The sequence below is a fragment of the Canis aureus genome, chromosome 8 (assembly GCF_053574225.1).
Source record: "Canis aureus isolate CA01 chromosome 8, VMU_Caureus_v.1.0, whole genome shotgun sequence".
NCBI classification, from domain to species: domain Eukaryota; kingdom Metazoa; phylum Chordata; class Mammalia; order Carnivora; family Canidae; genus Canis; species Canis aureus.
The window spans coordinates 64,964,330-64,987,684 of NC_135618.1; the positions used below are offsets into that span (position 1 = coordinate 64,964,330).

Here is a 23,355-nt window from a genome sequence, read left to right on the forward strand (position 1 = left end):
GGTGTAGCACCTCTGCGTGTGCTCAGGACACGCCAGTGCTGGTCCTCACCCATTCCCAATGCAAATCTCTTTTTCCTCCACTCCTAGCCCTCACGAGCCCCTTGCAGCTCCTGGCGGCCCAGGCTAGTTCATCCACGCCAGTGGTGGTCACACGGGTGTGCGAGGTGGGGCCTGAGGAGCCGGCAGCGGCAGCCGCCACCCCAGCAACCCCAGCCACAGCTGCCACCTCTGCCTCTTCCACCGGGGAGCCCGAGGTCAAAAGGTCGCGTGTGGAGGAGCCCAGTGGGACTGTGACGGCGCAGGCCGGGGTGATTGCAGCTGCTGGCCCGCAGGGACCGGGAACCGGGGAGTGAAGTCGCCTGCGAGTGGGCCGAGTGGGATGCTCGCCAAAAGGGATTCTGGAGCCGGGCCCTGACCGCTGGCCTCCTGCCACCTGGGGACCGCAACGAGGAGGCTCCATGCTGACCTGCGCACGTGCCAAGCGGACAGGACGGCCTCCACCTGCCTGCACCCGGACACACTCGTCCTCCTTGTTCTGTCTCCTGCCCCTGCTGTGGTTTAAAACAAAACACATAAACAAGTTCAGACAGCTGATTGTATGATTCAGGAATGCTTGTTTTTATTTTCCTTCTCCCTTACACCGTTTTCTCTCCCAGGCCTGTGGTCCAGCACTGGATCACAGGCCAACCGGGCCATGAGCAGAGGCAAGGCTTCCGGAGCAGCCTTCACCCCCACCCCCACCCCCAGAGGACAGACGGAGCCGCGGCGAGGCACAGAGGCCATGCATGGGAGGGCCGGCAGGGGGCATGAGTCCTGTCTGCGGCAGAGCGGGAGGAGGCAGGAGAGAGGCAGGAACTGCCAAAGCTCAGACTGTCTTGTGGGGTTTTCGCCCTAAAATAGTGACATAGAAGTCTCGGCATTAATCGGGGGGGCGGGAGCTCTGGTTTGGCTTTGGACCCCAAGTACTTCTTGTTTTGTTGAAACAAATTGAGGCTTAATCATAAACCTGAGATGGAAACACAGAAGGCAACATGTATTTGTGAGGTCAGCACCTATGGGCAGTTTACCAGCTGTATGTCTGGGCTGCTTACTGGCATTAATCCCGTGAAGAGCTGGTGATGCCGCTCTGTCTGCTAACTTCAAGAAAGATTGACGGCCACCTGGATTGGTGTTCGGGGCAGAAAGTCGTCTGGGTGAGGAGCGGCAGTCCCTGGTCCAGAGGCTCCAAAACCAGGAATCGGCGAGCCCGGCGTCCTCTGCAGGCCTGAGGCCCCGGTGCCTGAATGCCGTGGGATGCGCAGCAGTGGCGTAGGCCTCTCCCACCACCGTTGTCACCAAGTCACACTTGCTTTACTGCCCAACACATACCTCCTGCTATAAGTCACATCGTCTCCTGCTCCTGCAGCACCAGTCCTCTGGTAAGCAGTGGCCGCGCCACCCCTGCGTTCAGCTCCTGATGACTCCATTGGTCTTCCCTGCAACCTGGCCACGTGACCCGGCGAGTGACACCAGCTCCCCCAGGGAAGGACCCCTGCACTTGTAGATGCCCCATGCTGCTGGAGCTGTCAGCAGAGCAGGTGAGCCCACACTGCCTGATTATTAGCCCTGTTTGGGATCCAGATTATAGTTCTTCAGCTCCTCTTGGAGAACATTCTCAGGAAATGTTAAGCACGTCTGTGAAAAGTGACTTTAAATTTGGCTGCCACGCTGGCATCTGGCATCAATTTTTCTGGCAATGGACACTGCCTGAAACGGCAGCCACAGGCCCTGCACAGAAGTCCAGCAGGGATGGTTTTTCTTCCTGAAAGTAGCCTGTCCTCAGCATTAGTCTCCCACCGACCAAGCTGCCTGCCCCCCACTGTGCCCTGATGTCAGCACCCAAAAGAGTGCAGCCCCCTTAAAGCTCCCAAGAGGAGGAGTGGGCCTCAATGATCAGGTCAGGTACTGGCTCAGAACGAAAGGGAAACTGTGGAACACAATTTCGAGGCCGTTTGGGCAGGATTGGCTGATGCAAACTTGCCCCGGCGACAGCCAGAGCTCATCGGAGGCCAGGGTGGGTGTGACCAGACGAGTCTTGCTGCCACAGTCGTCAGGGTGTCCATTGCTGGGGACAAGTGCAGAGTGGCCTCCTGCCCAGCCCAGGGCAAGGCCTGTACTGGTGTTCCTCAGGCCCCAAACCAGTCGTTTCTATGGCACCCAACTTTAAGTGGGAAAAGAGCTCTTCTGTGAAGTCCATACCTGTTGCCTTCAGTGACGTTGGCCGTCCTTGGGGATGAGAAATCTCACTCTGTTCCACGTCAATGTTTTCTGTTCTAGCAACTCTATCCTTTGCATCAGCTGCTGTGTGCGTGAGAGGGCGAGTGGCTGGGCGGACGCAGTGGCACGCACAGAGGTTTTTTGGCTCCTTGCCAAGGGCCTCACCTTTGAGGGTCTGACCCTGGGGCCTGTTGCTTTTTCCCTCCCTCCGTCATCGTTTACAGGGTCCTTTCGGAGGGGCGTTGCCCAGGGTTTGTCTCCATAGGAAAGCTGGCGCCCTCTGCAGAGAACACAGGACAGTTGGCTGCCAGAAACATGTCAGGGCCTCACCTGATTGGGTCAGTCTGGCACTGACCCTTTGCTCTCCCAACTTTGAGGTGTTCTGGTTTCTGCTCGTTTTTGGTGATGGTTCTGCTCTCTATTCGGGTGGTGGTTCCAGGAGAAGCGGGTACAGGGAGGTCTGGATGTCGGCTGGTGGTACTCTGCCCCATGGAGAGCTTGTGCCTTGTTAGCTCCTGCTGGGACCAAGAAGGGGACCCTGTGGGATCAGCTCAGGCTGGGTGCAGGGCGGGGAGGGGGGTGGAGAGGGGCTGGGCCTTGCGGGAATGGCCACCCTGTGTTCACAGCGCGCTTCTGGATGGGGCCAGGGTCATCTGACCAGATAGCAGGCCCGGTTTGTGCCACCACTTGTCCTGGGACTGGTAGCCAAAGGCCCAGGGTGGCCCATGCCTCAGGGAGATGCACCTCACAGCAGAAAGGGCTGTGCCCCAGAGCTGGCCAGGGGATGGTCTCCTCCAAACCGGAACCAAGAGGCCAGCCGTGACCAAAGAATTGCAGCCCTCAGATTCTGGATTATAGAGGGTGGGCCAACCCCCGCCGAGATTAGAACAAGTGGAAATAGGTCCACTCTGGCACAATGCTGGTGTCACTGTGGCCCCAGAGGCCCGAGAACCTTCTCTTTGATCACCAAGGGGCTCACGTGTGTGAAGAGGTCAGCTAGGCCCAAGTGTGCAGCTTTGAGAGGGGCTCACCTTCTCCTGCGCTGTGACCCAGGGTATGCAGGCCCTCTCCACCCGGCTCCCAGGTACCTCTTCTCTCTCTCCTGCTTACCTGTCACCATGTTTAGCAGCACCAGGTACAGGAAAACACCCTCCCTATGTAGGAAGGAAGTCACAAAAGTAATTACTTTTCAGTAGTTGAGCGTTTTCCACCAAGACAGTCTGGTCTGGTGTTGGGAGGCAGAGGGTTGGTAACCAGAGCTCACCGCTGGTGTCCCAGGGCCCAGTGGGTGCAGCAGTGTGGGACACAGCTCCTGGCACCCAGGGTGGATCTCACAAGCTGTCCACATCTTTGTTCCACACTGACGCCCTCCGAGGTGATGCACACCAGCGTCTGCTGAGGACAGGCCAGTACAGCGCTGCTAGGAATCAAACACACTGTCCTTTTTCCACTTTCTTGGTAAATTCTTACAGATTGTGGAGCTTGCATCCCATGGTGAGGTTTGACGTGTCCCAGAACAGCCCATTGTCTTGGCACACAGCCTTGCCCCATGCTCTGAGGACGACAGGACCGATCACTGGGTCCACCGTGCAGCGCAGCACGAGGCCAGTGCCGGGGAACAGGGTCTGTGTGCCCACTGTCTCGCCTGTCAGCTTTCCGTTCTCCGTCGGGTGGGTTCATGTTTGAGGGCTACTGTTTGTCTTTTTCTTTGTTTAAGAACCGGGCCAAGTTGAGAAGATGAGAAAGGCTTTCTGGGTTGATAAAATGAGTATTCTGTGATTCTCAAAGTAGGAGAGAATAGTTCAGGGCCAGGGGTGTCGCCATGGCTGGAAGGTGGGGGTTCCACCTTGCCCCAGGCAGCCTGACCCCAAAGGGTTCCGTGGGGACCTCCTGGTCCCTTTTCTGCTCCTCACTGGGGCTGGTGGAGGATTGGCTTGAGCCCACGAGCATCACTGGGTCAGTCTCTCCCTGCCTCTGAGGACAGGTGTTCATGGAGCATTCAGAGGGCTCCATCCTCTCCAGAGGGAGCAACACAAGTCCCCTCTGCAGAAACCCTCTTGTGAGCCATTCAGAGTTGAGAAGAAAGAGCAGGCTTGCCTTTGGCCTTGAGATCAGTTTCTTAATAGAACAAAAACTAGGCCTCACGTGAAGGAAGGAGCACCTAGTTGAATGTGAGAAAGCATCAGAGAGGAAACAACATTCCCTGAGCTCTTGGAGCACAGAAGTCAGTCCAGTGGGTGCGGGTCGGGATGTGCTGTTCTCCAAATGCCACAGATTCTACTTTGCCCTTGAGCTACTGTGTGTGGGATGTGGGATGTGGGATGTCATGGGAGCCCAGGGCCCAGCCCTGCGCCTCAGGGAGGAAGGATGTAAGGTCCCCGGCAAGGGCTCCTGTCTCCGGGCAAGTACGTAGTGAGTGTGCTGCTCATTCTAGAATCAGGCTGTGAGGCTGTGCCTGTGACAGGAGCCAGGGCTGCGAGGTGGAAGGCCCGGGCAGCAGGTGTGCTGCAGGCTGGCAGCCCCCAACCACAGTCCCATTGCCAGCATGACCTAAAGGAGAGGACGTTTCCCATAACCCCTCACAAGTCGCCCGTATGATACCTCTGCTTCGGAGCAATAGTAACAGTGCTTGCTGAGAGTTTATGTTATTCAGATGCACCGCTGCGGCGGGGCCGCCACAGGTGTGGGCGCGGACGTCCCCTGCCCAGTTTCTGTCCATTGTTTTCAAGTTGTTTCCCCTCTTATAAAGCCTTTTCATTTTGAGTCCTTTCCCAAGGCCTCGATTCTCGCATGAGGTTTTAAATGCTCAGGACCCGGCTGGGTGGGTGCAGGGCGTCTGCGGGAGCCCCGGTGGGCATGGGCAGCCAGTGGCGCCAAGAGTGGGCCATGGCCTGGGTCGGGGTGGCCACCACCTCCGCTGTCCTGGTGTCGAGATGGGACTTTGTGATGCAGCCATGAGCATGTCCTCCGAATTGATATACAACAGGCCCACCGCACAGACTGTGTTTAAGGAACATTGTTTTGTTCCTGGCTACCCTACAGCCCGCAGGAGCCGCCAGCCCGGGCCACCAGCCGAGCAGGACCGTCCCTGCCAAGGTGCTCAGGTGCTCAGGGGCCCAGGCTCGCCGCAGTGCAGCCCCACATCAGCACCACAACCTGGGCGGTGAGCACAGAGGTGTTGGGAGCCAGGCCTGCAGTGTGGGGCGGGGCGGAGGGGCCGGGCACAATGGGGTTGCTGCCTAGACCAGCTTCCCCCCACACCCCAGGGTGGGGGGTGGGAAAGTTCTCAGGAGTACAAGGCAACTACAAGGAGGTGGGAAGTCCGAAGGATTGCTGCTCAGAGCTTGATGGGCCTGTGCCTCCAGCACGGCAGTGATACGTCTACCCATCTGGACCGGCTGCTTTGGCCCTGAGATGCAGGCCTTGTCCCTGGGATGCTGGAGCCCAGCCAGTTAGTGACAGTGGCCCTCCTATAGTCAGCCACAGCCAGGACTTCCACAGAAGCTCTGCCTACCATCAGGGCCTGGCGTTTGCACTGCATTTTTACACAGGACTGAAATGAAAATCTTTTCGGAATTAGTGAGACTTGGGATCCTGTTTCTTCGTTCTCCTAACCCCTAGTTTTGGCCCTCGCCACTTCAGCCAAGAGTGAGCAGAACATCTCTGTTTCTAAGGAGAAACCCCACAAAGCACTTCATCTAGTCCTGGCACCTACTTGTCATTGAGGCTCACTTGGGAGGTGTGAGCAGCAGGAACCAGGGAGCCAGCGGGGGTGGCCATCTGCACGGGGGTGACCTCCTGCAGCCCCTAGTCTCCCACCTGCTTCTCGGGCAGGAGAGTCTCCACATGGCTCTCTCCTCTTTGTTCCAACCATTATTTTAAGAGTCAAATACAAGTGGAAGAATTCTGGCTTATCTATTCAAGAATCTTTTCTGGAACAGTTTGCTCATTTGATTCATCTAAATATTTATTGATGGCTTACTCTGTGTCAGAAATAGTGAAAAGTGCCCAGCAGGGGGGCAGGCCTGGGAGGGAGGTGGCCCCACTGCTGGGGCATGTCCCCGAGTCACGAGGCACATGCCGACCTGTCCCCTAAATGCTGAGCGAGCTGGCTGGGCTGGAATGAGGCCTGGGACTCTGAGGTGAGTTTTCTGCACATGAAGGTAACTGGTGTGGAGGATGTTAGACTGGGCCTGTGGCCTTTTAAGTTCTTAGCCTCTGAGTTTCTGCTAACTGACCCACCACATCTTTTTTTTTTTTTTTTTTTAATCCATTAAAATGGGATTTAAAATCAAACATTTAAAATTTGGCCATTCCCTGCTTCCCTGCCAGCTTCCTTTCCAGAAGGCTTTCTGGATACCCATACACTTAATTTACATGGCTCAGTCTGTATTTCAGGATGGGGGTCAGGGAGGAGAGAGACAGAAGTGTGCCCCCGACTCCCACCTGGGTCAGCCGAGTTCAGCCCCATTGAGCTGTGCATGTCCCGCAAACCCTCGTGCCCCAGAGGTCGGCCCACGTGAGAAGGGATTGAACCAGTACTGAGATTTTTTTTTTCCTTACCTGCCGGTAATTCTCCTGTAAAGATAATTTGGGGGGCGGGTGTTAGGGGTGCGTGTGCGTGCGCGTGTGAGAGCGTTTTTGTTTTTGTTTTGTTTTTTTTTTTTACAGTGGCTGTCTAAAGTATTTTCCACAGTACGTGTAATAATCAGTGCTTTAAAAGCGGTGGTACCCCATACAGTGGAAACCAGCGCACGGGATTGGAGGCCCCACCGTGTTGCAGGCTCCTGCCCCCTGTGCGTGCGTCAGTCTCCGGGAAGCCCAAGGGGACCCAGACGCCCCCACAGGTGGCAGGGAGCCAGCGGTCCCATCCCCAGAAAGATGAGAGGCCCCATAGCAGCTGGGCCCACCTGTGTTTTCATTTCAAATGGGATACAGTATTTTTTTAATGAGGAGCCATACTTTTTTTTAAAAGTTTGAGATCTGAATGTGATTTCTAATTGTATCAGACGTTAATGTTTTAAAGCTATAACAAAGTTTAAAATTTCTACTTTTTGTTTTTCATTTATTTTAACTGTTCTTTTATCTATTAAATTGTCGTATGTGGATGGGGAAGTTCTGTTTCTCCTCTTAGCATTTGTTTCTATAACCAGAAATAAAATTATATATTACAGAAATGAGCCTGGGGCTCTGTGTGGTCCTTATGAGTGGCTTCTGGGGGGGCAGACGGGTGGAGGGGCAGGCCCCTGGACACGTGGCCCCTCTGCGCTCCCTGGCACAGAGGCACCTGACCTGAGGGGCCCTCACTGGGGAAGGTGTGCTTTCTCCTATGGCACTTGGGAGGTACCCATGATTTCCTGGCCTCTCTGAGCCCCAGTGAATTCCCCAAATCTGTGTTTGCAGCCCCAGGGACGAGAAGACCCCTCACATCTGGCCCTGGACGTGGAGGAGCCAGTGGTCCCTCAGCCCGCTCCTGGGCACTGACAGCAAGGATGCCACACTGCCCCCAGCTGCCTCCATGAGTGGGCCCATGCACCCACCAGAAGCAGACCCAGGACAGGCATGGGTCCCTCCTGCCGGCACTCAGCTCCATGAGACTTTCTGCCCCTTTGTGCACGTTGTCTCTTAGACCTCGCTTGTTCCGTGTACTGGGGGCAAAGTGGAAGGCAACATAGCAAATGTGGTCAGCCCAGACTCTGCAGTCAGACTTGGGTTCAAAGTCCAGCTGGGGCGGGGGCAGGGGGGCTTTCCCCTGCAAGGGGTTCCATTTCTTCACCTGCAGAATGGGCGCCCCTGCCTCAAAGTGTTCTGTGGATCACGTGGCCCATGGCACGTGAGCTGTGGTGAAATTGCAGGGCCCAATGGCTTTACAGTTACATTGTCATAAGAAGGGTGTGCCTCTGCCGCAGAAAGTCCCTGACCGGCTCTCATAGAAAAGTGCACTTCCCACCAACGCATTATTTTTTTTTTAGATTTTATTCATTTATTCATGAAAGACACAGAGAGAGGCAGAGGGAGAAGCAGGCTCCACGCAGGAAGCCCGATGCGGGACTCGATCCCAGGACTCCAGGATCATGGCCTGGGCCGAAGGCAGGCGCTCAACGGCTGAGCCCCCCGGGCATCCCGCCAGCAACACATCTTTTGTCAGAGTTCTCTACTGTTTGTCCCCGACTCATCGCCTGTTGGAGCTAAATAACTGGTCTGGTCTGTTCCAGATTCTACAGATGCCCACAGTTGCAGCTGGAGTTTGCATACTTTCCTTCAGGCTACCCCACGGCCACTGTCAGATTCCAATGGTAAACCTTATCGCAGTATTGACAGTACATTTTAGGATTTTAGCCAAATAAGCAAGAGAGAATATTAAGTCTCATGAGCTACCAGTGAAGCCAGTTAACATCTTTCTGCAATATGCAGCTTTTTAGGCTTGGGTTTTAATTAAGACAACTGTTTCTCACTAGTAAGACCACTAGTAAGATTGGGACACCTGGGCGGCTCGGTTGGTTGAGCTTCTGACTCTTGATCTCAGGTCAGGTTGTGATCTCAGGGTCGTCGGTTCAAACCCTTCGTTGGGCTCCATGTTGGGCGAGGAGCCCACTTAAAATATGAATGAGTGAATGAATGAATGAATGAATGAATGAATGAATGAATGAATATTAAGAACTTAAGGTAACATTTTACACAACTGTGAATCTTGTAAGAAACCATTATGTATTATTAATCCCGGGAAGATGCTTGGGGTGTGCATGAGCGAGGAGAGAGAGGATGGTCCCGGCACACAGCTAAGTTCCCAGTAGGACTGAAGCCACCACATGAAGCTGGGTTTGTACTGAAGCATGGGGAGGGCACACCCCCACCAAAGGCAGACTGCACTTTCCAGCAGTGTTCGTGGCCGCCAGAGGGGGAGACAAACCACGTATTCACCAACAGCAGAACGGCCGAGTGGCAATAAGCTCCTACAGTCTGCTGCTCAGCAGAACACTGCAGTAAGGGCGGACGGCTCTGATAGCCCCACCCGGGTGGTCCTCCCCGGTGTCGGGGGAAAGAGCCACAGAGGCGGCTTCATGCTGCAGGGTCCCGCGTGTATGAAGTGCAAACAGGCAGAGCTGACCCACGCTGAGAGAAGGAGGTGCCAGGAGCCAGTGGGGAGGTGGGAAGGGCCCACCCTGCTCTGCACAGGGCCACACGGGCTGGGGTCAGCTGGCCAGGGCTGCTTGCTACATTTCCAGAATTTGGGGAAGCCAGCTGCTAAAGCCAGTATTAAAATTGTAATTAGGGCAGCCCGGGTGGCTCAGCGGTTTAGTGCCACCTTCAGCCCAGGGCCTGATTCTGGAGACCCGGGATTGAGTCCCACGTCAGGCTCCCTGTGTGGAGCCTGCTTCTCCTTCAGCCTGTGTCTCTGCCTCTCTCTTCAGCCTGTGTCTCTCATGAATGAATAGATAAATAAATCTTAAAAAAAAAGAAAAAAATGTAATTATATAAACTTCCAATTAAATAAATTACATGAAAAACAAAGGTAATGAGTATGCGGTTCATCCCTTACTACTATTGGACTCTAGCTGAGCTCTCCGCCTGTTCCCATCCCTCCTGTCTGAACGATTTCTCCTGGCAATTCAGTGACGTCACATTGGCAGCTTGAAATCTGCCGTCTGGGAGTATTTACACATGGAAATCATCAAAAGCACAGCCCCTCTGCCCCCCAGTGAGCCAGTGAAACATTTAGGAGCATACCACTGATTAATGGGAAAGATCCTGGAGTTCACTTGAAATCTGTATACTTCATATATGCTTTACCTTAATAAACATCTTTTTAGGCTATGAAACTAGTATTTGAACTCTTTTCCAGGTCTCAGATTTCATAGGTCTCAATGCGGATTTGCTGTGCATGCCACAGCCCAGGTAAACCAGCCAACTCCCTGCAAAACCATGGGTCATTATCAAGCTACGGGCTGGCAGCTTCACACCCAACTTCCTGTGTGTCTGTGATGGGGGGGGGGGCGGATGACATGGCTGGAGGAGATGCCAACCTCTGCTCTGCCAGCCTCTTCCTTCAGTACAAGGGACTGGAAGGCAGGAGGGCGCTTCCTGTCCCTGCCAACATCATCAAACGCTCTGACAAGGGCAGTCGACTGTAGTTAGTGTCTGCAGCACAGCCAGGGCTGGCCACCTTGGGCCTCTCCTCCTAACTCTGGGCCCCCACTCCACCAGTCTCCCCACTGCCTGCTCCCTTTCAGCTCTGCAGTACCTAGAGGGCAGCCCCAGCAGCCCTTGGGACTTGACCTCCTCAGTGCTGCAGTCTCCTAAATGTCTTCCCACTGCTCTGGCCATTCCCCACTGGGCGAGGACAGGGCGGGGTGGGGGGGCAGTGCAGCTGCAAGTGCCAACCTGGGGTCCGGCTGCTGGCTCAGTGCGCTTCTCCACTGACAGGTGTGTGACCTTGGCCACCTTACCTGGTTTTAGCCTCAGTCCACTCATCCTTCAACTCAGCTCAGAGTCGTTCCACAGGTTCCACGAGGTTGCGTATGTGCAGTGCTGGGCAAGCAGCAGGACTTCCCTGAGAACCACTTGTAGCAGACTTCCCAGCTCAGCTCTGCTCCTTGTCACTCTGTGGCTCCCGCCTCTAACTCCTCAGGCCGGTCGCCCTCCATGCCTCCTGGGTGCCATCAGGGCATCTCAAAACCACCAAGTCCTGTTTTCGGGCAGGTGAGTACCTGGCTGGTCTTTTCGGCCCCATCTCCCACCTTAAGTGTTTCCTCACTGCTTATCCCTCTGACCTCCCTACCACCCCCCTGCCCACCACCCAACTGCCTGCGCTTCCTGGGCTTCATCTCCCTTTCCTGCCATTTCCCACTACTAGGCTGAGGTGTGTATTGCCTATTTGATCACTGTCAACTTGTTGATTGTAGTCCACCTGGCCTCCCCTGCTCACTGTCCCCAGAACCTGAAACACTCCCTAGCACAGCGAGGGGACCCAGTCATTGTTGGCTCAATGACCGAATGACTCCCCCAACTTCTCTTCTGCCCCAGGGCCAAGGGAATGGCACCACCCAGAAAGCCAGAAACCCCATCTTGCCCTGTTCCTCCTCCTGTCTCCAAATACATCTCCAGGTCCTACGAATCCTACCCTTGAATGGTTACTGTATCTGCCTACTTCCCATCCTCATGGCTCTACCTAGCTCCAGCTCAGGCGACCTCCCTCTCTTCCCGGGGCCACCCCATGCACTGTCCATCCTGCTGCCAGACATCAGGACCCCCATCAGGTGCATTCACGCCCCGGGAAGCAGGCCCGCAGTGCCACCTTCATACCTTTGCCCGCCTGCCCCCTCCCCCTCCCTAGATCTGACAGCCTGTGGGCCCCGCTGAGGCCCCGCTGAGGCCCCGCTTCGGCTCCCGTCCCTCCGGAACCTTCCTCCCGCGCCGGCCTGCCCGGTTCAGCCTGTAACAGCATCGCCGTGCACGCTTGTCACCGCCTGGCGGCGCCCGGGTCTCCAGGCGGTCGGCGGGCGGGGATACTGTGGCCAACACACCTTTCAGAAGGGCTCGCGCCTGTCGCCTCCGAGCCTGTGGTCAGGATGGGCAGGGAATAGGGCTTGTAACAGCAGCAGTACAGCCAAACTAAACACATGAGAGCTTCAAAGCAAAAGAAAACAAAACACCACGAAGAGGTTCAGCTGTTCCCGCAAACTGCCAGACACGGGTGAGCCCACGCCCCAGGGCTCGGGTCCTGTTTTCCAGTCGTACCGAGCAGAGGAGCTGCACACAGCAGTGCGGCCCTCGGCCAGGAGACAACCTAGACGCGGGGCAATGGCCCTGCGGCTGGTGACGAACCGTCTCCTACTAGCGCCCGGAGGCCCGAAGCCCGCGGGGATGCCTGGGGTCCCGGGGTGCCGAGGTCCCGGTCCTAGTCTCGCGGGACCCGAGGGTGCCGAGGCTCCGGGGTCCGCAGCGAAGCAGGGCGACCCGGGGCGCTGACGGCCCCGCCCCCGACAGCCCATTGGCCGGCGGCCTGTCCGCCCCGCCCACGTGACGCGGCACGTGACGCGCCCCGGAAGCGGCGGGGCGGCGTCTCCCGGCGGCGGCGGCGGCGGCGGCGGCATGTTTACGGCGGGGGCCGAGGGTCTGCTGCACCAGGCCAGGTGGCCCGGGTTCCCCTTGAGGCCCCGGGCGGGGGGCGGGGGGCGGGGGGTGCGCGCGGGGGGCGGGGGCGGGGGGCGGGGATCGCTCTCCTGCGCGTGCGTTAGATCGGGTGGGAAGTCGCCGTCCGGCCCGGCCCGGCCGCAGCTCGCTCCGGACTCCCCCTGCCCGGTCGGCAGCCCCTGTCCTCCTCAGTCGCTCTCCAATGAGCCCCTGGGCCATGGCTAGGTAGAGCCATGAGGATGGGAAGTAGGCAGATACAGTAACCATTCAGGGGTAGGATTCGCGGGGCCCGGAGAGGTACTTGGAGACAGGAGGAGGAACAGGGCAAGATGGGCTTTCTGGCTTTCTGGGTGGTGCCATTCCCTTGGCGCTGGGGCAGAAGAGAAGTTGGGGGAGTCATTCGGTCAATGAGCCACTGAGGAGAGCTACTTGCTTTCACCCGTGGGAGAAAGCAAGGTGGAGGCTCGGCCCCCCCCCCCCCCCCGCCGCCGTCCATCAGACACGGTAAGACCTGGTGCCACTTGTGTAGAAGAAAAAGCAGTCGGAACCACGAGCGCAGGGCGAACTGGATCTGCACCTGGAACAATTGATGGGGAAAGACCGGGATGGTTGTGGCTGCTGTAACTCCGTGGAATCGAGATCTTGAATGCAGATTAGGTTCTGAAGGCCGTGAACGGCGCAGAAATCTTCTGCAGTCAAAATGACCCTTGAAAAACCTGCTGGGAGAGCGCCTCATGGACTCGTCTCCTTCACCGTGGGACAGAGATCCCAGTGTTCAAGCTCCAGTATTACAACTCAGGCTCATGTGAATTTAGGGGTTGTGTTAAGTGAAAATAGGTATCTTTAAATACCAGCAGCATCTCACTCACCGCTCAACACACTCACCCCCGTGTTCTTGCCAAGAGACCCACGGAAACCGACACCCACCCAGAACGCCACGTCACAGGGCTTACCCCTCTACAGCTCACCTTCTCCGGGCCACACGTCTGCGGAATCAAAGGCAGAATGAATGACCCCTCGCCATCTAAATTCCCGTGCCTCCCTCTGTCTCGGGTGGGCGAGTGGGCAGATTGAGGGTAGCGTATAGGGTCCCACATCCACGTAACCTGTGTAATTTCGCCCCTTTAGGGCTTGAGGGAAGCCGATCACCCTCAGTTAGGTCTTACTGGTTTTCACAGTATTCTTTCCTAACTAAGCCTGCCATTGCGGGGGGGTACTCTAGAACAATCTGCTAATATTCCGGAATTAGGATTTGGGAGTGAATTTTAGTGTCTGAACATTCTGGAGATGAAAGCAAGGATGGAGAAAGCCATCAGAAGCATCTTTTGTGAGCTGAAGACTAACTGAAGGAAGTGGGACTTGGAGAAGGGGTGGACAGGGGTGTGCAGCAAATTAGGGGAGGTTTCCAGAAGCCCAAGACTGCTGATCGGAGGCTCTGTGTGGGAGATAACCAGGGAGGGAGAGGTAGGGCCGAGAGCAAGAGAAACAGGACCGGTGGTTCTGAGAAGTAAGGAGGGCCCAGGACCCTGCAGGCATTGTTAGTGTCCATAGGAGTTTGGGTCCAAAGGCAAACTATTAAAAGGTTTGAGCAGATTGGCCTTTTAGAAAGAATGCCACAATTTAGAGAATGTACTGGAAGGGATTCACTGGGATGGGAGGTACCACCATTCTAGGAAAGAGTCTTTCGTGTTATTTTGAGGCAGCCTGGTGGCCCCCCGCTCAGTGTCAGCAGCCCGGTGAGGAACAGACCTGACCAGGCCTCCTGTCTTTGTGTCCTCATCCCATTGTGTCTATTGCGTTTGTAAGTCACCAGGTCCAACTGTGGCTGTGTCAAGTACCAGGAAAATGAAAATGGGATAGGAGGTGGGGAGGACACCAGAAGTAGTGGGGGATTCATTGAGGTTTATCTGCCAGCCTTCAAGTGAGAACAAGAAATGGAAGAAGCAGCCCCAGGTGCTGGTCACCCGAGGCTGGAGCTCCCTGTCTGTCTGGGTTCAAAATTCTGGGTTCCTGAGCTCGAGTGTCTGATTGGTCTAGTCTGGGTTTAGTGGATCTCAGCCGTGGCTAGAGGGGTGAGGGGACCCTCCGAGAGCCCCCCTAGAAGTCCCTAATACCGTGTCTCCTGGGCTGATTGTCTCGTCTTGCCTTTTGGCTGGAACAGAAGCCTAAAAACCCAGGTTTCCATTTTGAGACTGTTGGATATCTTACCTATAGATGCTCAATAGATGCATTTTAACTAAACGGTAAATGTTACGATAAGTAATTATGTTACTTATTGTTTGGTATAAGTATTTACAAATATAAGGGCAAAAAATATTTGCTTTTTAATATAGCCGATCTCACTCTTGTTCCCAGAAGCAAAAGGCTCACGGAAGGAATCTTTTGAAAAGCAACTTATTTAGGACTAAAATGCCCTTCATTCTGACTCTTAAAATCAATCAGTTTTAGTTCTTCCACTCTGGCAACAACAAAAATCTGCAGGTGTGGTGTCTCCGTACCGGGGTCCCCTATAACTGTTGGAGTGGGGGTCTCCTGCCTGGCAGCGGGGACAGTGACCGGGCGATGGCCAGGTGCCATTGACGGAGGGGCCCGGTGAGGTAACCAGCCAGCGACTGTCCCCAAGAGGAGCTGTGGGGGCTGGGCTCACTTTCCCACAGGACACCCAGGCTTCTGTGCTCCGTGGTGTGGGGGTTTTCTGCAGTCCCAGAGCCACTGTGTCATAGCTCAGGGCCACACTTCCGGTTCCCCTGACTGGGTGCCCCCACACCAGGTTGCCAATGCCCCACTCTTTGTCTAGAGGGATCCAGGATGAGGAGCTGCAGAAATTTTGTTCCCGGGTCGTTAAGCTGCTGCAGAAGGAGGAACTGGGTCCCGACGCTGTAGACGCCCTGCAGAGGCTCTTCCTCATTGTCTCAGCCACGAAATACAAGAGGAAGTAAGTGTGATGATCTTGGGGGATGCAGGCCCCGGCCAGGCTCCCAGCACGTGAGGCTGCGGTGGGTGCCTGTCCGCACCTGGCAGGTTGGCACACACGTGCGTCGGGCCCTGGCATCTTCTGTCCTCGGAAAGCCGCACCAATGGCCCTCAGATACAGAAAGCTCTTCCTGCCTGCCAGGGGGTCCCTGGGGGCTTCTGGGGGTGGGTGCTCCTTCAGTGATGTGCCACCCACCCACACAGCCTTGTCCTCCCAGGCTGGAGAAGACCTGCGTGGACCTGCTACAGACCACACTCTGCGCGCCCAAGTGCCCCGAGCAGCTCCAGCTTCTCTGCACTGCCATCCTGAGAGAGAGGTCACCCTCTGATGACCTGAACCTGTCCTGTGACCACGTCCAGAACAGCCGGCAGCTGAGCCTGGTGGCCTCTGTGCTCTTGGCCCAGGTGAGGTGACGATCGCTGCTCAGATGGGCCGTCCTGTTCTTGGTGGCTCTGGGGTGCCAGTGTACGGTCCCTGTGCAGACACGGACCTGCCACATGCGCAGGCTTCGCTTGACCTCCCCTCCCCTTCCATTCTACTGTGTTTGTGGGTGCTGCTGGCGTGCCAGTACACCCTGCACCCGGATGCTTCTGGAAGGAGAAGTACCAGCCTCCCCTGACCCCTCCTGGTCTGCCCCCATTGTTCCCGGGGAGGTGGCCGGGCTCCGTGAAGGCTAATTCAGACTGCTCTGGGGACGCTCCTGGACATAAGAGGTAGCATCATGGAAACAGTGATGCTTGTAGAGACGCAGCCTACAGCCCCATCCCAGATGTGTTCAGACCAGATGACCTGTCGTTCACCCACTCAGGCAGGTCACCACTTCATGATCCCCCTGTGTTGCACTTGAAGGGTGACAAAAAGGAAGAGGTCAGAAGCGTGGGCCAGCGCGCCTTCAGAGTCCTTGAGAGCCGGCAGCCCGAGGGGCCCAGTCTGAGGCACCTGCTCCCGGTTGTGTCCAAGGTCACCCACCTGGCCCCGCACACCCTCCATGAAGGTAGTCGCCTGTTTTTCCCTAGAGGAGGGATGGTGGAGAGGTGGTGGGGGAGGCCTGAGGACCCAGCACTGTCTAGTGCTCATTGTCTAGAAGGACCTGCTCATGCCCCTGCGGCGCAAGTCTGCGGGGTTGACTGTTTCCCACACGTTGCCCTGCCTCTCTCCATCCATAGACCAGACCAACCTGCTCAGTAAGAGGCTGGTGGACTGGCTTCGCTATGCGAGCGTCCAGCAAGGGGTCCCACACACTTCCGGAGGCTTCTTCTCTGCACCCAGAGCCCGGCAGGTGAGCCTGGAGACTCAGAACCTCCATGTCCTGGAGCTTCCCTCGCTATCCTGGCCAGCATTGCCCCAGGGTCCCTTCAGCTCCTCCTGTCCTTCCACCTGCCCTGGTTCCAGAATGATCCCTCCCCACTTGTGTGGGTAGGCTCTGGGTCCCCAGGGTCGAGCCCCCAGCCTGTGATGTGTGCCAATCCCACTGGCAAGGGTCACTTACCTGATAGAGGACCGTGTCAGCTCAGGTGCCAGCATTTATATGTCTCATGGGGGCCCCCCAGTCCACAAGAGTGTGAGGGCAGAGCCAGGCATGCAGCCTCCCCATGTGAGCCCGTTGGCGCCCCCTGGCCTTGGACCCCAGCACCTCCCTGGCCCCCAGCACCTCCCTGGCCCAGGTCCCCCACGGCCCGCCCTTCCTTCCTTCCCTCCTGCAGCCAGGCCCTGTCACCGAGGTAGATGGAGCGGTGGCCACAGATTTCTTCACCGTGCTGTCCACGGGCCAGCACTTCACAGAGGACCAGTGGCTGAATGTGCAGGCCTTCTCCATGCTCCGGGCATGGCTGCTACACAGCAGCCCCCGGGGCCCCAGCAGCCCCGACACAGGTGGGACACAGGGGAGGGGAGCAGGAGGGAGGCAGGACCAGGTGTGCCCTGGGGGAATGCTGGCAGCCCTGGCCGAGCCTCATTGGCACCGGGAGGCCCTTCCCCATCATGCAGGAGAAGCCGGGGTGATCACTGAGGGCAGACATCAACAAGGGTGTCAGAGAGCTTCACCAAAGCCCTTCTCTGCAGCGGTGTAGACAGGTGGACTTTTCAGGGGAGGTGGGATGCCTGTACTCCATGGGGCGTTTGGTGAGGGTGACGGGGGCTGGCGGGGCAAGGCCTGGGTGGCCTGCCGCAGGGGCTCCCTTCACGCCCCTGGATGGGCCAGGCCGAGTGCCCTCCGAGTGCCCCCCTCTCTTCCAGACGACAAGTCGGAGCTGGAGGGCTCCACCCTGTCTGTGCTGTCGGCCACCTCCACCGCCAGCCACCTGCTGCCACCCCAGGAGCGGCTGAGGGAGAAGGCCTTCGAGTACTGCCAGCGCCTCATCGAGCAGAGCACGCGGCGTGAGTCCTGCTGTCATGCTCCACCCCGAGGGCGCCGGAGCCTGGGCAGCCTCTTTGTCCCAGGGGGGCCTTTGGCTTCCAGGCCTAAGCCCGGGGATCTGGGCATCGGGCAGGACCTGTCCCCAGCCCACCAGCGTCTGGCCCAGCCTCCCGTCCCCCTGGGGTGGGGGCGCCCTCTGCTGGTCTGCTCCCTGCCACCGTGTCCTCCTGGAGCTTCCAGAACAGGGTGTGTCCTGCTCACTGTTTGATGGTGACCAGAGACCAGGTGACTTTCTTCCTCCCCCAGGAGCCCTGCGGAAGGGGGACTCGGACCTGCAGAAAGCCGTAGGTGCCGGGCAGGCCGGGCGGGGCGGGCCTCACCCCCGTGGCTCTGTCCGAGCCCGACTCCGTGCCCGCCCCACAGTGCCTGGTGGAGGCTGTGCTGCTGCTGGACGTGCTCTGTCGGCAGGACCCGTCCTTCCTGTACCGCACACTGTCCTGCCTGAAGGCCCTGCACGCACGGCTGTGCGGGGACCCGGCCCGGGTGCGGGCGCTGCTGCCCATCGCACAGTTCTTCCTGAACCATGGTGAGCTCCTGTCTCGCGCTCTGTCTCTCGGGGTCCAGATGCTGTTCTGGTTCGAGGTGAAGCACAGCCTCTCTGTTCCTGTTTGTTGCTCCTCTTCCTTTGTTCGTGGAGCCACGTCGTTTTAATGGACTGTTAGCACCAAACAGGGTGGTGTTTAAATGGGTCATGTAGTGGATTGAACTGTGGCGGCTTCACACTGATCTTAGAACTCTTTGCCACGAGAGTGCACGCGAGTTTTGTGGAAGGTGCCATGAATCCAGCACATTCCAAAGAAGGTTCCACACTGTGTGACTCAGGGATTGGTTTGTCGCCAGAGACTCCCAGGGAGAGCAGGCTGTGGCGTGGCCAGTTTTCCCTGTGGAGGAAGGACACCTGGGGCGCCTGGTGTCCAGGACTCCGAGGGCCCCTAGCCAGCCGTCCTCACAAGGAGGCGGGGACGTTCTGCTAGGGTCCTGACACCGCCGCTGCCTTTCAGGGGAGGCGGCCGCCGTGGACTCAGAAGCCATCCTCCAGCACCTGTTCACCAGGATACCCTGCGAGCTCTTCCACAGCCCCATGCTGGCTTTCGAGTTTGTCTGCTTCTGCAGGGACAGCCTTCCCGTGTTTGGCAGGAACCTTGACATTCTCAGACGGAGCTTCCCCAACCTCTTCAAGGCATGCTCCGGTGTGCTCAGGCCAGAGTGGGTGGCCCGGCGGGGTGGGGATGCAGCGCCCCTCTCCCTGCTCCTCCCTCCCGGGAGGTGGCCTGGGCTGCAGACAGAGGGCCCAGGGACCACCAGGGAGTGGGGGTGGGGGGTGGGGGGGTGCTTCTGTGCATCACACCCTGGGGAGCTCCCTGCTGGGCCCAACTGCAGTTTATTCTAGAACTTGCCCTGTAGGCTCCTCTCATGCAGGAGCCTTGCCTGCTGGGCTCAGCCCTCCGTGCTGCTGACTTTTGATGTGTGTCTGTGACTGGCTATAGTCACTGCGTGGGCTTTGCTAATTCAGCTGGAGCCTCAGTCCTTTTGTTAGAGAAAAAACAGTGATGAATGCAAATCATCATTGCTACGAAGCGAACACAGGGGCAGGGGGTTTTACAGATTACAATGGCCCAGGGGCCGTGGGTGGGACCAAGGGGCTCTCCCCTGCCCCATGGGGGCCCTCCCGGCTCCCACCGAGCATAGCTCGTCCCCGCAGCTCCTGGCCTGGAACAGCCCAGCCCTCACCTCGGAGTTCGTGGCACTCTTGCCATCACTGGTGGACTCGGGCACGGCCGTGGAAATGCTCCACGCGCTGCTGGACCTGCCCTGTCTCACTGCGGCCTTGGACCTGCAGCTCAGGTGAGCCCCGGCGGTGACAACTGTCCTGGGTCCCCTCCCCATCCCCTGCTGTTCGTGAGCTGCCCCAACAAGAGCACCCATACCCTGGGCCTTGGAGCCTCTGGCGGGTCTCACACAGCGGTAGAACCCCACCCTGCAGGTACTGGGTCCCAGGCCCTTTCCGGTCCATCCCTCTGAGGCTCATCGCTGGCTCAGGGTGCTGTGATGACACAGTGACGACTGTTCTGTTTCTCCTGAGGGTTGGAGTCAAGTCTCTCCACCCCGGAGCCCGGCCTTAGGCATCTGCTTGCTTGCAGGCTGTCACCAGCTGCAGCCGAAAGACCACTGTGGGATGTCTCCGTCAGGAACCCTAGCTGCCTGGAGGCCTCCCGGGACCCACAGTTCCAGGGTCTCCTCCAGCACCTGCTGCGTGCCACGGCCAGTGGAACCATGGAGAGGTAGGGGCCGCTTGGGCCGGGGGGGCCCTGGTCGGGTGGGGGGGGTGGTGCCTGCAGCTGAGCATCCCCTGGGCCCAGGTAGGACAGGAGAGCACCCTGAAGCCTTGGGACAGGGCTATATGTGTGGCCAGAGCCCATTCCCAGTGTGGGTGAGACTTGTCTGGGAACATCTGCCCCCCGGCCTTGTGCCTTCTGGCCCAAAGGGGCCTCTGCGGTCGCCCCCCACCCTTGGCAGGCACCACCCATGCCGTGGGTGCTCGCTGGACTCAGGCCTCCCACTCAGTTCTTTACCAGCTCCCTGATGTGGTCCACACAACCCTGCAAGATAGGCACTGTGGTGACTCCATCCTGCAGCTGCAGAAACCAAGGGGTAGCACTTCCCAGGAGCGGGAGGGCCAGGACTGGAACAAGGCATCCCGACTGCAGACCCCGTGTGAGCCGTCCCCATGTCCCATGGGAGCAGTACTGCCCTGAGTGGCCAGTGGCTGATGACGGGAGCAAGGCTCTAGCAGGAGGCAGCAGGCATGGTGACAGGGTGGCCTTGTCCCAGGAGGGCAGTGCAGGTGGGTTCAGAACTGGGTCCATGCCACGGCACCATGACCCCGTCCTTTCTCCCCTCAAGCACCAGCCAACTGTGGATGCGTGGAGAGCGCACCCATGGGCCCCGGGAAGCAGGTGGGCAGGTGCTCAGGGGGATGTGCCCTGTGCCCCGCAGGTTGGCGCCGCTCCACCAGCTGCTGCAGCCCCTGGCCAGCCTCACCCGGGTGGTGCAGTGCGCCGAGGCCGTGCCCACCCTGCTCCAGGCCTTCTTCTCAGCTGTGACCCAGGTGAGCCCACTTCTGGGATCCTTCAGTCCCACGCCAAGGGGGCTGGCCGTGGACCTTTGCAGAGCCTGTGTCCTTGATCGAAGAGCCCGCTGCCGATCAGCAAGAGGCACCGGGAAGGGGCCTGAGTATATATCTCTCTCTTCACCCCAGTTTGCTGATGGGGCCTTGAGCAACCAGCTGGCACTGCTGCTCCTGGAGAGAAGCGACTCCCTTTACCAGGTCCCCCAGTATGAGGCCCATGTGCACAGGTGGGTGCATCACCGCCTCCCCGACCCTCCTGCCCCCACCCCGGCCTCCCGCTCAGCCTGCTGCAGCTTTGAGTCCCCACGTCCCCTAGGCTACACCCCCTTCCAGCTCTCTGTGGCACATCTCCTGTCCTCCAGCATCACCCCCGGGCCAAGCTGCTGCTCATGTTCCTCTGTTCCCAGTCCAGATGGGCCCCGTGTGCATCCCTCCTGCCCCAGCTCTGTAACCTCCAGTATGGCCCAAGTCCCTCTCTGAGGAGCCTTCCAGACCATCCGTCCCCCTTCCAGAAGGCCTGATCTACACAGGCCTGTGCCCACGCCACTCGCCAGTCTCAGCATCCTCCCCAGTGGGCTGTGGGTTCTTTCAGAGGACAGACCATTTCCACCTGGTGCTCAGAGGCTCCCCCACCCCCACCTGATTCTGGTTCTGGATTGGGGGCCACAGTCTGGAGCCTGGGGGTGGCCGCCCACCAATGTCCTCCCCGGGTAGGGTGCTGAGCTCACAGTTCCTGGTCCTGTGTGCGCGGCACCCATCACTGGTGGTCGAGCTGGCTAAGGAGCTGCTGGAGTTCGTGGGGAGCGTGAGCAGCGTCCACAGCAGAGAGGCCATGCTCACGGCTGTGGTAAGGCCGCCCCGCCCCACCCGGCCTCTGCCCCTTCCCAAGCCAGGGTGCCTGCAAGAGGGCTGAGGCTCTGTCCCCACCCAGGTGTGGGCTGTCGGCGAGTATCTGTCCGTGTCCTGGGACCGTCGGTGTACCGTGGAGCAGATCAACCGATTCTTTGAGGCCCTTGAGGCCCTGCTCTTCGAAGTCACCCAGTCCCGCCCATCTGCCACCCTTCCCAAGTGCCCCCCACGGGTCATCACAGTGCTCATGACCACACTGACCAAGCTGGCCTCCCGGAGCCAAGACCTGATTCCCAGGTACAGGATGGGGCACATGGGGGAGACCTGCATGCCACCGCCTGGGGAAGGGGAGATGGCTTTCGGATATCTCCCAGGCCCCCAGGTCTGCCCATGGCCGGCAGCACAAGGGTGACGTGGACACAGGTGGTGTGGGCAGCATCCTCATTGCCTCACTTCTCCCAGCCGAAGCCCCACAGCCTGGAGGCCACGGCTGTCCCACGAGGGGTGCATCCACAGCTCACCAACTGGGATCCTTATCCTCAGGGTCTCTCTGTTCCTGTCAAAGATGAGGAGCCTGGCCCAGAACCCAGCCCCGAGCTCCGACCGCTGTGGGGAGGACGCGGGGGCTGTCTGCACACGGGCCGCCGAGCTGCTTACCCTGCTGAAAATGCCCAGCGTGGCCCAGTTCGTGCTCACGCCCAGTGCTGAGGTGTCAGAGCCTCGCTACCACCGTGACACCAACACGGCTCTGCCCCTGGCCCTGCGCACCGTCAGTCGCCTGGTGGAGAAGGAGGCAGGCCTCCTGCTGGGGTGAAGGGATGAAGACCCAGTGGAGGCTGGCTGGGCTGCAGATAAGAGCCCTGTATTAGGGCCAGACTGCGGCTTCCAGAACCAGAGGGCCCGTCAGGAGGGGTGTGAGACCCGGGGAGGAGCTTGGGGTGGGTCACACGGCTGTCCCATGCACACCTTCCTCTGGTTGTGTTTCTCGTGCACTGAGCTGTGCTGAAACAGGTCTGACTCAAGCTCTCACTCCATTTGGGGCTAGATGGGGGCTGCTTGGTCTGTTTCTGGCTGCTCCTTGTTTGGGGGCAAGAAGAGATCCAGCTACAATAAAGGTCTTTTAGAAGGTCCCGGTGTGCACAAAGCAGGGGAGAGGGCCCCATACAGGGGAATGCGCTGGGCTGGGAGGCCTGTTCCTTCCCACCTAGTCCCCACAGCAGCCCAGATGCTACAACAACAGGACTGTGGACAGTCAGGAAGCATGTGACCTTCCCAGAAGTGCAGCCACCACTGGAAGGGCCGTTGCTCAGTATCCTTTCTTAGCCTGTCTTCTGATACTACTGAATGATTAGAGAAACTGAGGCTGGGGCTCTGGGGCTTTTTGGCAAGGAACGTGCCCTGCCCCCTGCCCCCTGCCCCAGCAGCTCGCCCCGCTCCAGCCTTTCACACCAGCTCCCAAGGCTGCCCCTCGGCTCCGGCCGCGCGCACGGGCGCCCGGCACCAGGTGGCGCTCCTGCTCCGCGAGCCCCACGCCCGACCCGCCGGCCCGGCCCCAGCCCCGGCCCCGCCCCGCCCCGCCCCTCCCGCGGACACGGG

General features: G+C 58.5%; 2 protein-coding genes and 1 long non-coding RNA gene across 8 annotated transcripts in view; 2 read left to right on the plus strand and 1 right to left on the minus strand.

Annotated features, from left to right (window-relative positions):
• FOXK1 (forkhead box K1) overlaps nucleotides 1-7,436 on the plus strand; it is a 68,151-nt gene extending 60,715 nt beyond the window's left edge. Inside the window, exon 9 of the mRNA XM_077907659.1 lies at nucleotides 88-7,436. Within this exon, the coding sequence (XP_077763785.1) occupies nucleotides 88-353 (266 nt within the window). The 3' untranslated portion in view covers nucleotides 354-7,436. The remainder of the gene's footprint in view (nucleotides 1-87) is intronic.
• On the minus strand, nucleotides 7,231-13,703 carry LOC144319478 (uncharacterized). Of its 2 annotated transcripts, XR_013385299.1 has the most exons (4): nucleotides 13,359-13,651; nucleotides 12,902-13,106; nucleotides 10,704-10,942; nucleotides 7,231-10,169 (listed from the first exon to the last, which is right to left on the minus strand). It is a non-coding gene; the product is annotated as an uncharacterized LOC144319478 (long non-coding RNA). The 2 variants fall into 2 exon arrangements; XR_013385297.1 differs by having other exon boundaries at nucleotides 7,232-10,942; nucleotides 13,359-13,703.
• Nucleotides 11,862-22,889, plus strand: AP5Z1 (adaptor related protein complex 5 subunit zeta 1). 5 transcript variants are annotated; one of them, XM_077907654.1, is made up of 17 exons: nucleotides 11,862-11,950; nucleotides 15,188-15,325; nucleotides 15,582-15,768; nucleotides 16,214-16,358; nucleotides 16,531-16,643; nucleotides 17,068-17,236; nucleotides 17,600-17,740; nucleotides 18,027-18,064; nucleotides 18,144-18,306; nucleotides 18,782-18,960; nucleotides 19,483-19,625; nucleotides 19,922-20,062; nucleotides 20,778-20,889; nucleotides 21,040-21,137; nucleotides 21,625-21,757; nucleotides 21,842-22,056; nucleotides 22,303-22,889. In XM_077907654.1, the coding sequence occupies exons 1-17, from the start codon at nucleotides 11,877-11,879 to the stop codon at nucleotides 22,571-22,573; spliced, it is 2,460 nt and encodes an 819-aa protein (XP_077763780.1). In that variant the 5' UTR covers nucleotides 11,862-11,876; the 3' UTR covers nucleotides 22,574-22,889. The 5 variants fall into 5 exon arrangements, with proteins under 5 accessions (XP_077763780.1, XP_077763782.1, XP_077763784.1 ...); XM_077907656.1 differs by lacking the exon at nucleotides 11,862-11,950 and adding an exon at nucleotides 12,263-12,389; XM_077907658.1 differs by lacking the exon at nucleotides 11,862-11,950 and adding an exon at nucleotides 12,484-12,615.
• The last annotated feature ends 466 nt before the right edge of the window (nucleotides 22,890-23,355 follow it).

What these genes read in the sequence shown, in the direction of transcription:
- AP5Z1 (XM_077907654.1), top strand. Translation starts at nt 11,877, where the DNA reads ATGAGAGCTTCAAAGCAAAAGAAAACAAAACACCACGAAGAGGTTCAG. An exon ending in GCTTCCCCAACCTCTTCAAG is followed by an intron (nt 18,961 to 19,482) that starts GCATGCTCCGGT and finishes TCGTCCCCGCAG; the next exon opens with CTCCTGGCCTGGAACAGCCC. An exon ending in GCCTTGGACCTGCAGCTCAG is followed by an intron (nt 19,626 to 19,921) that starts GTGAGCCCCGGC and finishes GCTTGCTTGCAG; the next exon opens with GCTGTCACCAGCTGCAGCCG.